The sequence below is a fragment of the Pantherophis guttatus genome, chromosome 1 (genome assembly GCF_059756535.1).
Source record: "Pantherophis guttatus breed Tessera chromosome 1, ASM5975653v1, whole genome shotgun sequence".
Classification (NCBI taxonomy): Eukaryota; Metazoa; Chordata; class Lepidosauria; order Squamata; family Colubridae; genus Pantherophis; species Pantherophis guttatus.
The window spans coordinates 96,783,199-96,798,331 of NC_142063.1; the positions used below are offsets into that span (position 1 = coordinate 96,783,199).

The 15,133-nt window shown below is 36.3% G+C and overlaps 1 protein-coding gene across 1 annotated transcript in view; it reads left to right on the forward strand.

The window, feature by feature from the left end:
• Positions 1-15,133, forward strand: part of DKK3 (dickkopf Wnt signaling pathway inhibitor 3) — a 33,154-nt gene that overhangs the window by 4,817 nt on the left and 13,204 nt on the right. The window contains exons 2-4 of the mRNA XM_087878741.1: positions 86-322; positions 6,833-6,970; positions 8,816-8,896. Coding sequence (XP_087734867.1) covers positions 86-322; positions 6,833-6,970; positions 8,816-8,896 — 456 coding nt within the window. The remainder of the gene's footprint in view (positions 1-85; positions 323-6,832; positions 6,971-8,815; positions 8,897-15,133) is intronic.

Sequence of the window (15,133 nt, forward strand, 5' to 3'; positions counted from 1 at the left end):
ATGAGGATTTGGAAGTTCTCTTAGGACATGTTCTCACTGGGGAAAAACTATGATTGAGGTTTTTGTTTCTGGTCTTTTCCTGTAGAGAATCATTGCGCCAGCTCTGACGATGTTTCTGCTTGGCTTGACAAGACTGCTGTTCTTGCCAGCTCTTCTGGGCATGGTCTTTTCAGCTCCTGCTTCAGACAATAAGAAAAAGGAGCAACCCCAGGAGATAGTTCTAAGCTTTCCAAAGGATGAAACTAGCCTGAATGAAATGCTCCAAGAAGTTGAGGAGTTGATGGAGGACACTCAATACAAGCTGACCAATGCAGTCAAAGAGGTAAGACTTTAGTCCCGAGAGTTGGGGAAAGAATTTAATGTTTAAAGCTGATGGGGAATCTTGCTACAATATGCTTTTTAAGCTCAGGGGTTTAGATTAACAACAAGAAGATTAAAATATAACATACCTGTGCTCCTGAAATGATTACCATTTTAATTGAATACTTGAAGAAAAGGTATGCGTCTGTCTGTGTAATGAGAATAATGAGGTGTAATAAAATGGTGGAGAATCTACCTGCTCAGCCTAGTAGGGTTGTGTAGGTTAATTTGGGTGACTTGCCTAGACAATGGGCAACAGAGAGTGTGAAACATTAAGGGTGTGAATATTTTATTTAAGTATCACCAGTATCAACAACTATTTTTATTCTGCTAATATTTATATAGTTTTAGACCTCCAGGGTTAATTCATACTACAGGGCATGCTTTATAGTCAGTATGTATTTTTGAAGGGCTGATATGTAACATCATTTTCTAATCTGATCTTTGTCAAAAAGACTTAATTAGTGTCAAAGGCAGAGATGGTAGGGAGAATGAGGCAGAATAAAAAAGAGTATCTGTAACTCTAAAATGCACGCCAAAAGAACTTATTCATCATATCTATGTAGAAATTTAATTGCAAATCTCTTACAAAGAAGACATTAATTTTTGTTCCTCGTTCATAGAGTAGGCCTGCAATCTTGTCTTATCTGTGCTTTTATTTTATAGAAAAATACAAAGAAAAAAAATATCACTTTCAGCTTGTCTTTCATTTTTCTTCCCCTGGAATCACACACATATTTTCAGGCCAGTAACATTAAGGTGGAGTTTGAGCTTGTTTTCCATCCTGATTAACTGTTTTCATGATTGAAAAATGGACAGATCTAATTTGGCGCATTTTCCTGTTGCTGATCTTCTAATGTTAAATCAGTAACTGTGTGGAAGGAAATCCATCTACTTCATTAAATAGTACTGGCAGATTTGTTGCTTTGCAGACTAATGAAATATACACACATGTGGAATTTTAGAAACTTTTTTGTGCCCCCCCCTCCCCTTTTCCGATATAGGAGAAATTTATTGTCTAACAGTCTTGTCTCATATTTTTTCTCACCTCCAAAATACCCTTTCACAAATATCCTGAACATGCCATTTTGGAAAGAAATGGATCTGATTTTTTTTGCCAACCTACAGTTGACTATGCATGGACAGGACTGGAAGCCATACATCCTGCTTTACAAAACACAGTGGTTTGTTCATATAATCTGCATCTAAATAAACTAAACTGACATAGCACAATGTGCACGTCAAGCTAGTGAGTTTCCAACCCCATTTGATTTGATTTGGAGCACTGTACTTTTCATACTAGTCAAGTTTGGAAAAATAGGCTGCATACCAAACCCTCTTAGAAGAAGTAAATCCTGTTAAATAGACACTTTATACAAGAGTGTATTTTCTAGTTGTTGCCTAACTGTCTGTGTCTTTTTAAATGTTTGCTTTTTTAAAAAAACTTCTGAATCCTAGACCTCTTATTCATCAGCATTGGGGGTGGGGGTGGGGTTTAGCTCATTGTGTCCTTAAGCTGCTCTTCTCAGGTGCTCATGGCAACTTCTCTTAGCCAGCTAAGAAAATTCTATCTGGAGTTGGGCAACAGCTTGCAAGGTATTTAGTCCACCAACAGCAGGGTACCACATCCTCCCACTCTATACCTCGGAATTAATTATTGGAGCCTAGCTGCTAAGAAAATAACAGCTGAAGCATAAACTGAAGCAACAGCTTGGAACAAACCCAGTGTCTGGCTTCAGTATGGCTTAGATGTTACTGTTTTATAAAATTCATAGCAACCTACATCAACCACATGAATCAATTAAACTTTTTATTTTTAGTAATTTTTGTATTAATTCAACAACTTGCCCACCACTTACTCTTATGCAACAATATTTATGTAATTAGCCCAAATAATTAAGCCATTTTCTTGGTGGCATAATACACAAATCTCAAAAATACGTTACAACTGCAGCAAAACAATTTCTCATGATAGAAGTCATTACTCAATTTTCTGGATTTTCTTATTTGTTTGAAACTTCTGTATACCACATTTTATTTAAAAACAAACACCCCATCCCTTGATGTGGTTTTTGAATAAAGTCCAAACAATTCAAATACATTAAAAATAACTGGAAGTATATACTAAAATATTATATTAAACATATAAAAGAAAAGACAAAGAGAAAATAATAAAACAGTAACTAAACCGAGTAAAAACATCAATAAGGAAGTAAGGCTCTAAATGAAACAAACAAAATGTTAAAAAGTTATGATATGTAGTTACTTACCAAGCATATCTAAATTATATTAAAGTAACCCAAATACCTTTACAATCCCCAAGGCATGTCACAACTTTCGAGTACCCCTAATGTTTGGAAATTTAAAATTGAAAAATCTGACATGCCCTACTTGATGCTGGGAAAGAGATGAGGAGCTTGATCAGGAGCAAGGTGATTGAACTCAATTACAGGGACAATGAATGCACCATTGAGAGACTTGAAAGAACACATTAGGGATAGATCTTCATGGAGAAGATCTGTCTATAGGGTCTCCTGCTTGAGCAGCGGGTTATACAGATTAATAGAGTTGGAAGAGACCTTGTAGGTCATCTAGTGCAACCTCCCGTCCAAGCAGACCCGACACCATTTTTGACAGATGGCAGTCCAGTCTCTTCTTCAAAGCTTCCAGTGATGAAGCTCCTACAGCTTCTGAAGGCAAGCTGTTCCATTGATTGATTGTTCTCACTGTCAGAAAATTTCTCCTTATTTCCAGGCTTAATCTCTTCTTGTTCAGTTTCCATCCACCTGTCTGGACTTCAGGTGCTTTGGAAAATAGCTTGACCCCCTCCTTTCTGTGTCAGCCCCTCAAATATTGGAACACTGCTAGTTGGACTAGAAGACCTCCAAGGTCTCTTCCCTTAAATTCTGTTATTTATTTCTCTAGAAATCAGCTAGAGGGGATGTTGCTTGAATAACTGCCTTGGATATGTCAACCCCTACTAACGTGCACTATTTATGATACTTGGGTAGGAAATTCATTCTTTTCTGTTCGGTTTTTGAGTGTCATGATGTATGCTTCCCTCCTCTTCCCTGCTGCTTCCCTGGTTTGTTAGTTAGTTTGTTCTTCATTGTGAATGATCTATCTGCCAATCACCTTGACTCTTTATGCCTGGGCTTCTAAAAAGAAGTATTTGTTCTGATGATCCTGAATCTCAAAGCAGATTTGTATCTGTTATCCATTTTCTTTTTCCCTGCCCTTGCCTTGGCCACACCCTAGGGAAAAATACTTTCATGATTTTGAAAAGCATCATGTTTTAGGGAATGGAGACAAGACAAAACAAGGTCCTGCTGTGTAAAATCAACAGGTTTTTTTTAAAAGAATAATTTGTTCATGGATTTATTCTTCTCTCCCTCTCCCCTCACATACTCATTTATTCTGACCAAAAAGGCTGTTAAATCTGTCTTCAGTATTCTTGATATTCTGGTATAGCCCAGCTTTTGTTTACAGAGCTGAAAGTGATTCAGCTGTTTCAAATTTGCTTTCCTGACAGGCTGAAAAAAATGTACTTGTGCTTTTCTTTGTTCTGAGATCTAGTACTTTGTACTTTCACAGTTAACTCTTCTACCCAATTTTCTGTTTTCCAAGTATATGTTGTGCTTGTTTGCCTCTGGGTCTAGAGTCAAGGCTTGGATTTGGTGGGCAGCAAGTGCTGTTGACTAAGAGCAGAGTTTCCTCTCACTTGTAAATGGAAACAGTGGCTTCATCTCGGATGAAACAAAAACAGCTTCCTATCAGAAGACCTGTCTAGGCACGATGGTGCCAGCACTTCATTTTAGAGATTAAGCCTAGCCTGTTTATAAACATTCTTGTGTTTCTCTGGGACACAGCCAGTCTTGGTGTGATTCTGCTTCTGATTTCTATCACCAGCACATTGCGCTACTCAGACAAATGTCACTGGAATCAATGTACTTCCTTTCCATTGATGTGCGGAGAATTTTTAATTGCCGTGGAAAGCTAGAATTGCATTGATCTTCTCCCACCTTCCATTCTGTCTTATGATAAGCAGCAACAGGACAGACTTATAATAAAAGGGGTCTCTGTATTGAACAGACATTCTCACTAAACATTGGAACATAATGGTTTGATTTAAACTTCTGGAAATTATACTTCTAATTAATTATTATTCTGGTCCTGTTCACATGAACTGGGCTTATAGTTTTGTGTCAGTGCATAATCTCATGTTTTGATTCTTATAGATCAAGCAGTGTTCAAGTATTGTAGCTGAATCAATGGTGCAAGTCAAGCTTTTTATTTCGCTCACAGTTTTCAACCTTGTGCCTAGTTTTTGTTTGACTCTACTGTAAAATGAAGGTGAAAACTGACTGCCTAACAGCCTTAAAATGATTTACCCATAGCTTGTCATAAGAATGTGCTGTGGAATAAGCCCAACATTGAAAATTAACACTGCAGTTAGGGAAAGATGGAACAGTGCTCTTATTAATAGAGTGTGACTGGTATTGGCAGAATGATCTATGATCTATGCTGCCAATAAGATCAACTCCTGGAGTGTGCCATTTGTATTCAGATTGATCCCTAATTTTATGACAATCTTGTTTTCCCTTCCTAAGAATTCTATTCCTCTGTGATTGGTTAAATTGTAAATCTTTAGTCATGAGTATAGTGAAAATTAAAAATTGTGGTAATTTGTTTATTTATTTGCAAAATTTCAAAATGACTCCTGCCGGATTGGTTAGTTCACAGTGAAAAAACAATTTTTCCCAATCTCTTGAAAGGAGATATGAGCAGATGTGCCAGTTCTCCTTACAGCATATGGTCATGGACATATCTAGAAGCCAAGTCATGAAGGGCTTTATAGGTGAGTGTTTGGTAATAGATTAAAGATGGATAGTAAACTTCTTAGTTTACCAATCTGGCTGTGTTCCTGCCTCAGATAGTTCAAAATAAGCAGCTTTTGAAGGATCATCAGATTTTTCCTGATGAAGAACAGTTACTCCTGAATACCTTTAAGCAGCTCTTTTTTCTTGATTGGTTTACTGCGTATTTGCTAAAGGCAAATACGATATGTGCATTTGCTCTTTTGGGTTAGGCTAGGTACCAAGAAGGCGTGGCCGGTTTTGTCCTAGAGATCAAATAACAGAATCATTGACAGCTGTTCCTTTTCAAAGATTGAATAAGATTACAAGAAAATAGGTGTGATTGTAAAAGCCTTTGTAATCATTTGTCAAAGAAACATATTCTAGACCAGTGTTGGTGAACGTTTTTGGCACCGAGTGCCGAAAAGATGGCGTGCATGGGGGCGCGCCCGTGCCAGAAACCGTAAGAGCAGGTGCCCAGTGTGCATGTGCATGCCAGGAAGATGATCTTCCGGTTTCCAGCATGCACATGGACACTGACCACCTGGTCTTGTGGTTTCTGGCATGCATGGATAGGCGAAGACCAGCTGGCTGGTGCGCATGCGCGAGCCAGAAACCAGAAGATCATCTTCCCAGCAAGTGCATGCATGCCGGGCAGCTTCTCTTCCAGTTTCCGAAACTCCCACGTACATGAAGACCAGCTGGCCGGCGCACTGGAACCTGGAAGAGCAACGGGCGATGGCTCACGTGCCTGGAGAGATGGCTCCATGTGCCACTTCTGGCATGTGTGCCATAGGTTCGCCATCACGGTTCTAGACTGTTCCTGTTTCTTAATAGTTTTTTCTTTACTGTCTTTCACGAATGAACATTTTATTTAACTCTGTGTCAAATGTGTTTTCCTCCTATGATGAAAAGTATAAATCGCAGTATTTTTAGTTTTATTGTGATCATTATTGAAGTAATAATATACATCTGTATTTTATATTTTTGAGTTTACACCAAATATCTACATGAAATAATGTTTTGTTTAAAATCCAGGCACATATTAATTTCTGGAATAAAGGCTGGAGAACAACTTTTGATTATATCTATTCATATTCATAAGGATAACATAGCTGTGTAATTTTACAAAATTGGTAATATAGCATCAGGAAATTGAAGTTTAATCAGGTAATTACCATGGGTGTAGCCTAGACGCTCAGAGTAGTGGAGGAAGAATTGCAGTATCCAGAGAAAATAATTAGGAATAGAATCTTAAGAGAAAATTGTTTCTGGTTTGAAATTTGTTATTGCTGCCAACTTGTTCTTCCTTTCCAAAAATATCACCTTTCACCTTCAAAAGGATTTTCCATTTCCTCTTCCACCAAAACTGCATAACAAACTTCTCTGTATTGTAAAATAAATATTCTGCAGTTTCAGACAAGGCAGACTGTACCACAAATAGTAAAGTTTTGAATGAGCTTTGTGCATGTGTATATTGCTCTATAAATTTAATAACTTTGCATGGATAATGAAGTCAGTCACTTGTCCTATGCAAAGCTGAGTCTATCTGGAAATATATATTTACTCATGTAGATGTTTACAAGTATTTGTAACATTAATCATAATTTTTCTAGATGGAAGCAGAGGAAGAAGGCTCTAAAAAGATAATGGGAATTGAATTTCAGAAGCTTCCTGCCAATTACCATAATGAATCCTACACAGATACAAAAGTTGGAAATAAAACTATACATAGACATCAAGAAATTGATAAGGTGAAATGCTTTTATTTTATGCATTTTTATAGGTGTATATTTCCTATATAATTTCTGATTTCTTCAACTTAGTGTTCACCAGATGCACCGGTAGTGCATCAGAATTCACCCAATTGTAGCTTTTTAAATATATGTTTGGTTTAAGAAGTTGCACAGTTTGGAGTCTTATTTTATCATATACATTACAGCCGCTAGACTGGCATACGCACAGTATTGGAAAGAGAAAATTCAACCACCAGAAGAGCTTACAATTAAGAAAATACTCGAGTGCGCAGAGATGTCTAAATTAACCTATGAATTAAATGATGAAAAGTCAGTTTACTATATGGTGTGGGAAAGGTGGTACAAGTGGTTGCATGATAGAATGAAAGAAAGATCTAAAGGTGTATTAAATAATGGTTAAAAGTGAGTTAAAATGTCACCAAGTATTATCTATGGAAATAGTTAAAACACTGCACATCCGATACAAATTGAAAAGCTATATTATGTATATGTTGTTTCATGTTATTGTTTGAATGTTTGTTTGTTTTTTCTTCTTATTTCTCTTTTGTTTTTGTCCTTTGTTTTTTGTTTGTTTTTTTTAAAGAAAACCCCAATAAAGTTTAATTAAAAAAATAAAAATAAAAAAAATAAAAAGATAATTGAATTTCAGAAGCTTCCTGCCAATTACCATAATGAATCCTACACAGATACAAAAGTTGGAAATAAAACTATACATAGACATCAAGAAATTGATAAGGTGAAATGCTTTTATTTTATGCATTTTTATAGGTGTATATTTCCTATATAATTTCTGATTTCTTCAACTTAGTGTTCACCAGATGCACCGGTAGTGCATCAGAATTCACCCAATTGTAGCTTTTTAAATATATGTTTGGTTTAAGAAGTTGCACAGTTTGGAGTCTTATTTTATCATATACTCTGAAGCATCTTTTTGCCAACAAATCTGAACTATTGCATAACTCTAGTAAATTTTTGTGGCTTGGCCCTCCAGTTTCTATTGAGATCTCTAGAAACTATTTTAAAGCAATTGTGGGCAACATTTTATAACTGACTGCATACTTCTTACTTGCTGTCATGGTTCCAAAGCTATAGGAGAAAGGTTTAATAATGGTGGTGGTGGGGATATTGGGGGCATTTTGACAAATTCTAGGAGTAAAAGTAAAATGCTTTTCCTCAGAGGCTTAATGTACTGATTCCGGCTTTATTTTTTTTCTAAAAATAGCATAAAGTAGCGCAGCTAAACCTTGGCCATTTTTATAGATTAGAGATGTTGCATAGATTCTGCAGGCTGTTCTAAAAAAGCCTCTCCAGTTGAATCAGACCACCACCTGTAAGGGATGACTGGCATCAAGCAGCACATCTGGAGGGCACTATTAACCCATTTTCGACACTATTAAACAAGGAAAACAGTCTTGGATTGCCATAGCTCCCTTTCTGCAGTAAAATCATAAATGGTTTCATGACAGATTAGTTTGTTCTCTTTCTCTCTCTCTCTCTCTCTCTTTCTCTCTCTCTTTCTTTCTTTTGCAAATAGTGGTTATCTTTGTAACTTCATTAAGTGTAGTTCCTTCAGATTTTTAATATATAATATTATGTTTAGGGAAATTGGATGGGGTTCTGTAAGATATTAACTTTAAATTTCATTCCCCTGTCCCAAACCCAAATTCCACCAATTTCATGTCACAATTCAAAAGTATTTGTTTCATAATAATTATAAGTGATAATTCTGTTCATAGAACTAAACAAACAAACAAACAAACAAAAACAAACAAACCAGCACTAGAACATTATTTAAATGGATTAAAACCATTGCTTCACTGTGTACCTGTTTTGCTCTCTAAGGTAACGGACAACAAAACTGGATCTACTAGCTATTCTGAGACTATTATTACATCAATACAAGAAGACAGAAAGAGAAATCATGTAAGTAATTCTTGTTTTGAAAAATACCATATCAATAAATGAGCAAAAGTTATCAAAACCTATATGGCGTAACTAAAACATAGGATTGTTCAACAGTCCATTATAATATGCATTATTCATATTTATGGGCTACTCTGGTGACTGTAATTTGTCACTGGTTGTCATTCATACATGCCAGGCATACTGTCATGTGTTTTAAAGTAATTATCACAAAATTCTCTAAATTATTGGGATGTTTGGTGTTGCAGACTGAAGATACTTGGAGGGAAGATTGCAATGTAATTAATATTGATTTTAGCTTGCTTGTGGCTTTGATATGTAATTTCTGATTGTATGGATAAGAAATCTTAGTGCAAACATTAGTATTACTTAAATCAATGTGGAGTTATATTAATGTAATAAATTAATACAACACATGAACGTGATCAGAAATTAGATTTGTACTCCTTACTTCTGATTACAAAATAACCAGTAAGCTTTCCTCTCTGTTCCCTGATAAGCAGAGAAAATGTAGAAAAACCACACGTCCTTAAATCTGTAACTTGTGTAGCTTTCATTCACAGGTTTTTATATGGATTTAATCATACTGTTTTTTATTTGGAATTCTCTTGAATTTATTTGTTTTCTGTGTCAACTAGAACAATTGTTTAGACAACTATCTTTGAGTTTGACAAAACTTGTGTTGTATCTTATGTTTTTGCATATACTGATAAAATTGGTGAATCGGACATCTGTCCCCTGTTTATCATTTTCAAAAATAGACTTTAGAGGGCCTTTTAAAAATGAACTATTTCATTACATGTGAGAAGATCAGTCACCAGAAAAGTTATTAGAATTGGTTTTCATGAAATAACTTGAGAGACTTCCTCCAAGAACCTAAATTATATGTATTGTAGGCTTTAATTTACTTGAGAGATGCTATTTTTTTCTTAAAATAATTTAAAATAGGAAAATTATACTAGATTTTATGAGGATTATTTTTTCAGTCTAATCTGACTTTCTTAGGGAGATTCTTCTTTAACTCAGGCCCATCTTTCTTTCAAATAAATAGGAAAATATTCACCAATAAATCAGTAGGAGTGTAGTGATATATGGAACTATTACCTTATTTATGGTATTAAAACTGCACCTCTTGTATGTCAGAGTTAATCTTTTTTATATGATTCCATTTTGCACTGTTACTTATTTTTGTTCTCATATTTTCCAAATTACATAGGAAGAGTTTAGGGGGGAATTTGAAAGGAATATTTTGCTGACTGAATGCAGTCTGCTATATTATATCCTGTTCTTCTCTAAAAGGAAAGTTTATACTATTTGTGGATGTCACAAATTTGTGGTGATTAATTAAAATACAAAGGTTTGGATTAAAATACTATACTCAATTTCCCAACATTGTTGAATCAAAATCTCAGTAACTTTTTTCAATGTTTGTTACTGTTTTAACTTATTTTCCCCACTAAAAATACTGAGAAAGTGTTTGTCCTTGTTTGTATTTTCTCTCTTTTCTAATAATAGTTTTATTCCCTATTTTATGATAAGAAAAGAAATTAATAATGTGGGCTTACTATGTATTACTTTTGCATTTCTGCCCTATCTCTTTTGTAAGGATGCATCTATTTAATAATTAAATAGTGTTTTCAATAAAAGCAAAAGCTATTTCTCAATTTTATTTCCATCATGACACCATACTTTGATTTTTTTGTTTTGAGTTCTGGAATATAGTAATGAGATTTTTACAGAGGAAAACATGTAAATCATAATAACAGGGTTGCATGGGTAATGCATCTGTAGAAAAACAGCCTTTACATTTTAAAGTTAAAGGTTTTAGATCAGCTGTTATAAATATGCTCTGGTATTAAATCTTTAGTCACATGGATTTCATTTTATATCCATTAAAGATAATTCTTATTGATTACAGGATCTGCTATTCAATGCCTAAAAATACTGTCATATTTGTGTCATAGAGCAGTTCATTTTCTCTTCTCAGGCAAAATGATTATATTTATGATTCATTTCTGCTTACTCTTTCAATGACTATTCTGTGCATATTGTGCTTCTGAGCAGAAAGAACTGGTATGTTGATTTTGAAAAAAAATGTTTTGAGTTAGGCTGGACCAGCTATTTAGGATTTGGCAGTAAACAGATCACCTACTATGACTCTGTCTTTCAAATCTTAGTGTTTGTAAGGAAGGTGTCCTTTCTTCTGACCTAGGAAATAAGTTGGAAACCTCTTTTTTGACATTTAACCTATATTGAAGGAAAGTAAGGGCCAACTTTTTGACTTTGCAAAAACACGTATTCAGTTTAATGGTTGAGAGAAAGGAAATTAGAACTCTGCTCTTATTGATTTAATGGTAAATCACTTTGTTAACAACTCCACATTTGTTTTTATTGTCACGAATTTAGTCAAGCTGATCAGACATAACATTTTGATGTATCTTTACAGGAAAGAGAATTTTTTATTTATTCCAAGAGGCAATTGCCACACCTGGATTCTGTGTTATGATGCTATTGATAAAATCAGCATAATGACCAACATGTTTATGCAGCCCAGCAGTTGAACAAAAAGTATAGTCATAAAATATGGAAATATTCTTCATGTTCTATATTCTAGGAAATGTAGCATTGCAAAGATCTAAAAAGTCAATTTTTTATTTGTAACCAGAAGCTAAACATTTAGGGTAATTCTTTTTTTTAAAAAAGCCTTCATTTTCATTGCTTTCCTTTTCTGAAAGGGATAACTCACAACTGGATGACAACCATTAACTTAGTTGTGTCTCACTTATGGAACTGCTTTGACTTGAGCAGAGTTGAGACCAGGTTTTTATTGGTTTCTAGATTGTGACTATCATGTTTGTTTTGTCCATCCATACACCCATCAATCCACCCACCCATCCATCCAGGATCAAGCCACAGTAATTGCGTTTGTAATTTGATCATTAGTAGCAACTATACTGCCTCAGCAGTGGCAACCTCTACCTGAGCTCAGACGCTTAGACTCTTAGAAGATAAGTAGGAATTTTAGTGGAGTTAGCCAATCTGGGAAGTTATAGAAACCTTTTAGAAGAAGGTTGTGGTAAATCTTTTCTGTGGATGCCGTCTTGAGGAGGTAAGCTTGATATTGAGAGTGTTTTTATTTATTTCTTTTAGTGAATACATTTGACTTTTATCCAGTGATGAAATCTAAAATTTGTTACTACCGGTTCTGTGGGCATGGCTTGGTGGTAGTGGTGGGTAATGTAACTGGGTGGGCATGGCCAATTTTTTTTTATACTTTTAAAACTATTTTTTCTACAACCTCTTCGGCGAAGAGGTTGTAAAAATGCTTTCAAAACACTCTGACGATCCCAGCTGAGTTGCCTGATCGGCAGAGGCTTTTTAAAAAAGCCTTTGCCGATCAGGCAACTCAGCTGGGATCGTCAGAGGCATTTAAAAGAAAAAAAGGGTTTTTTTCTTTTAAATGCCTTTGACGATCCCAGCTGAGCCACGCAATCATCAGAGGCTTTTTTTTTTTTTTACTTTTAAAAGCATTTTTTCAGCCAAAGAGGTTGTAGAAAAAATACTTTTAAAAGTAAAAAAAAAAAAAAGCCTCTGATGATTGTGCGGCTTAGCTGGGCATGGGGGGTGGCAGGGATTTTTGTTACTGGTTCTCCGAACCACCCGCCTTCATCGCTACCGGATTGGGCAATCCAGTCCAAACTGGGAGCATTTCACCCCTACTTTTATCCATATATGCAGTTCTTAATACGTTTTGCAACAGGTTTGCAGCAAGACAATTTTTATGCTCGCTACATAGTTCATCGATTTCTCTGTGGAGACTTGCTGAGACCCTACCTTTCTTTAAAAGGTCTTGCAGCTAAAGTACTTTTGATTCTTACATGAAACACAGCATATTGCCAAATATCCAAGACAGTGTCTAAAAAAAGATAAATCAGAGAAGGAAAGGCAGGGAAAAACATTTTAAAGTTACTGTGAAGACCTAAAATATTTAGTCTTCGATGAGTCAAGCAGAATGAGTGGAAAACTTAACGGCTAGCAGGAGACTTGGTCAAGAAGGAGCTGCTGCAAAGAATTAAAACTGATGTGATTGCTTTTTTCCTGTCTGAAGAGAGATTGCTATTGAGACTGACAGCATAAATGTTGGCCATAGAATTGAGTGCATCAGGAATATAAATCAGACTTTATGGGAGGAGGGAGTTTGGCAGTAACTATTACTTTGTGGCAGCATGGCTAGGAAAGCCACAGATACTCAAACATGCCAAAGTAAGGCTAATAGTAACAGGAGTAAAAGTTTCATAGGAGAGCCAAAAGTCTGCACAAGGGAGCTACTGTTCAGTAGGGTAAAGCCTTGTTCTATCCAGAACTGTTGGGAGGGGTCAGTTCAGATATCATCACTTTGTCACAGGGATTGCCAAATGGAAACGTATTAGCACAGCCTGACAGAGTATGTTCATAGTAAGGATGCAGGAGTTGGGTGGAAGGGGCCCACTTTTTATTTAATAAAATCCAAGACACCTTGAGGTCTGCCAAATCTATTATTTCCTTGGTTTGTTCTGAGGGATTAGTCATTGGTTCAGCATGTGCAACAATAAATCAATAACTTTGAATTAATAACTTTGATTTCTCTGTGAAATTCTTGGTCAAATTTAAATATGAGTCAGTAAAATTTAAGGTTTTAGAGAAGAGACTGGACATCTACTTGTCTAAAATGGTATAGGGCAGTGATGGCTAACCTTTTTGCTGTTGCATGCCAAAAGTGGGAGTACGGGGGGGCCGCACGCCCATGTGCCCACACCTATAATTCAGTGCACCCCATCTGCCCACGCATGTGTGTGACACCCCCCCCCCGCTCCTCCTGCTTTTGGTATGCGAAGGCCCGGTGGGCCCAATAGGGCCATTTTTCATCCTCCCCAGGCTCCAGAGGCTTTCTTGGCGCCTGGGGAGGACAAAAACGGCTTTCCCCTCCCCCGGAGGCCAGAAACAGCCCATTTCCTGACTTCCTGTGGGCTGGGAAGGCCCAAAAATCAGCTGGCCAGCACGCACATGCACGCTGGGCTGAGGTAGGGTAACACTTGCGTGCCCACAGATATGGCTCCGCGTGCCACCTGTGGCACGTGTGCCATAGGTTCGCCATCACGGGTATAGGGTGTCCTGCTTGAGCAGGGGATTGGAGTAGAAGACCTCCAAGGTCCCTTCCAGCTTTAGTCTACTTTAGAAATTGTTTCACTTGTTTGATATAATTTGGAAGTTTACACTTTGTATTCTTCAGTGCTAGAGAAAACTGGTTTTCCTTCAGTACAATAAATTACTGTGAAATGTATTTGCTACGTGCAGGTAATTCTTAACATAATGACCACAGTGGAGCCTGGAATTTTGGTCTACGTTGTTGCAATAATAAGTTGAGACATCTTCTGATTGGACTTGATTCTGTGACCAGTTTTAAGATGGTCATAAAGCAAGCCTTCACAGATGTTATGTAAATCATTGATTAAGTCGTTAAATCAATTTTCTGAATGGGCATTTTATGCATTGCAAATTGTAGTTGTGTAACCACAGGTCACTGTAAATGTGCGTCAGTTGCTTGGTGCCCGAAATGCGTTCATGTGACTGCAGTTGGGGGCCAGCAGTCGTAACTTTGAGGATCGGTTGTAAGTAGCTTTTTAAAAGATCTGCCTGTAACTCCGACCAGTTGTTAGGCTACCTGTATTTTTTACTTATTTGATATCTACATTGAAAAAAGTGGAACAAACTATTAGGCTCCTTTGTGTTTTTGGAATGTTTGATTTTGTATGATTGAATAAATTAGTCCAGTATAGGGTTAGGCAATCAGTCAGGGAGAGCCATATACACAAATCAGTTCTCCTGTTTTCATGTTGGAAGAAATGTTGTCTATGCTTCTATGTAGTCTGGGGCATGTAATTTAGAGAAAACTCATCAAAAAGATAGTCTAAAGCACTTTTGCAACATTAGGACCAGCTGGGCTGATGGAACTCTGTATATAAACACTGTATATACCACTTGTGCTGGCAGAGGAGAGGCATGCTGGAAATGGTTGATTAATAAAAAAAATACCACCCACCCCATTCCCCACTCCATTCCCATTCTCCCCATGTATCTTTGGCTGTAAGTTTGATTTTAACATTTTAACATTTTATATTTTAACTAAGATGTAATTGTAAGCTGCCCAAAGTTAACCTATGGTAAGATGGGCAGCCAATAAATTTTATAAATAAAAAA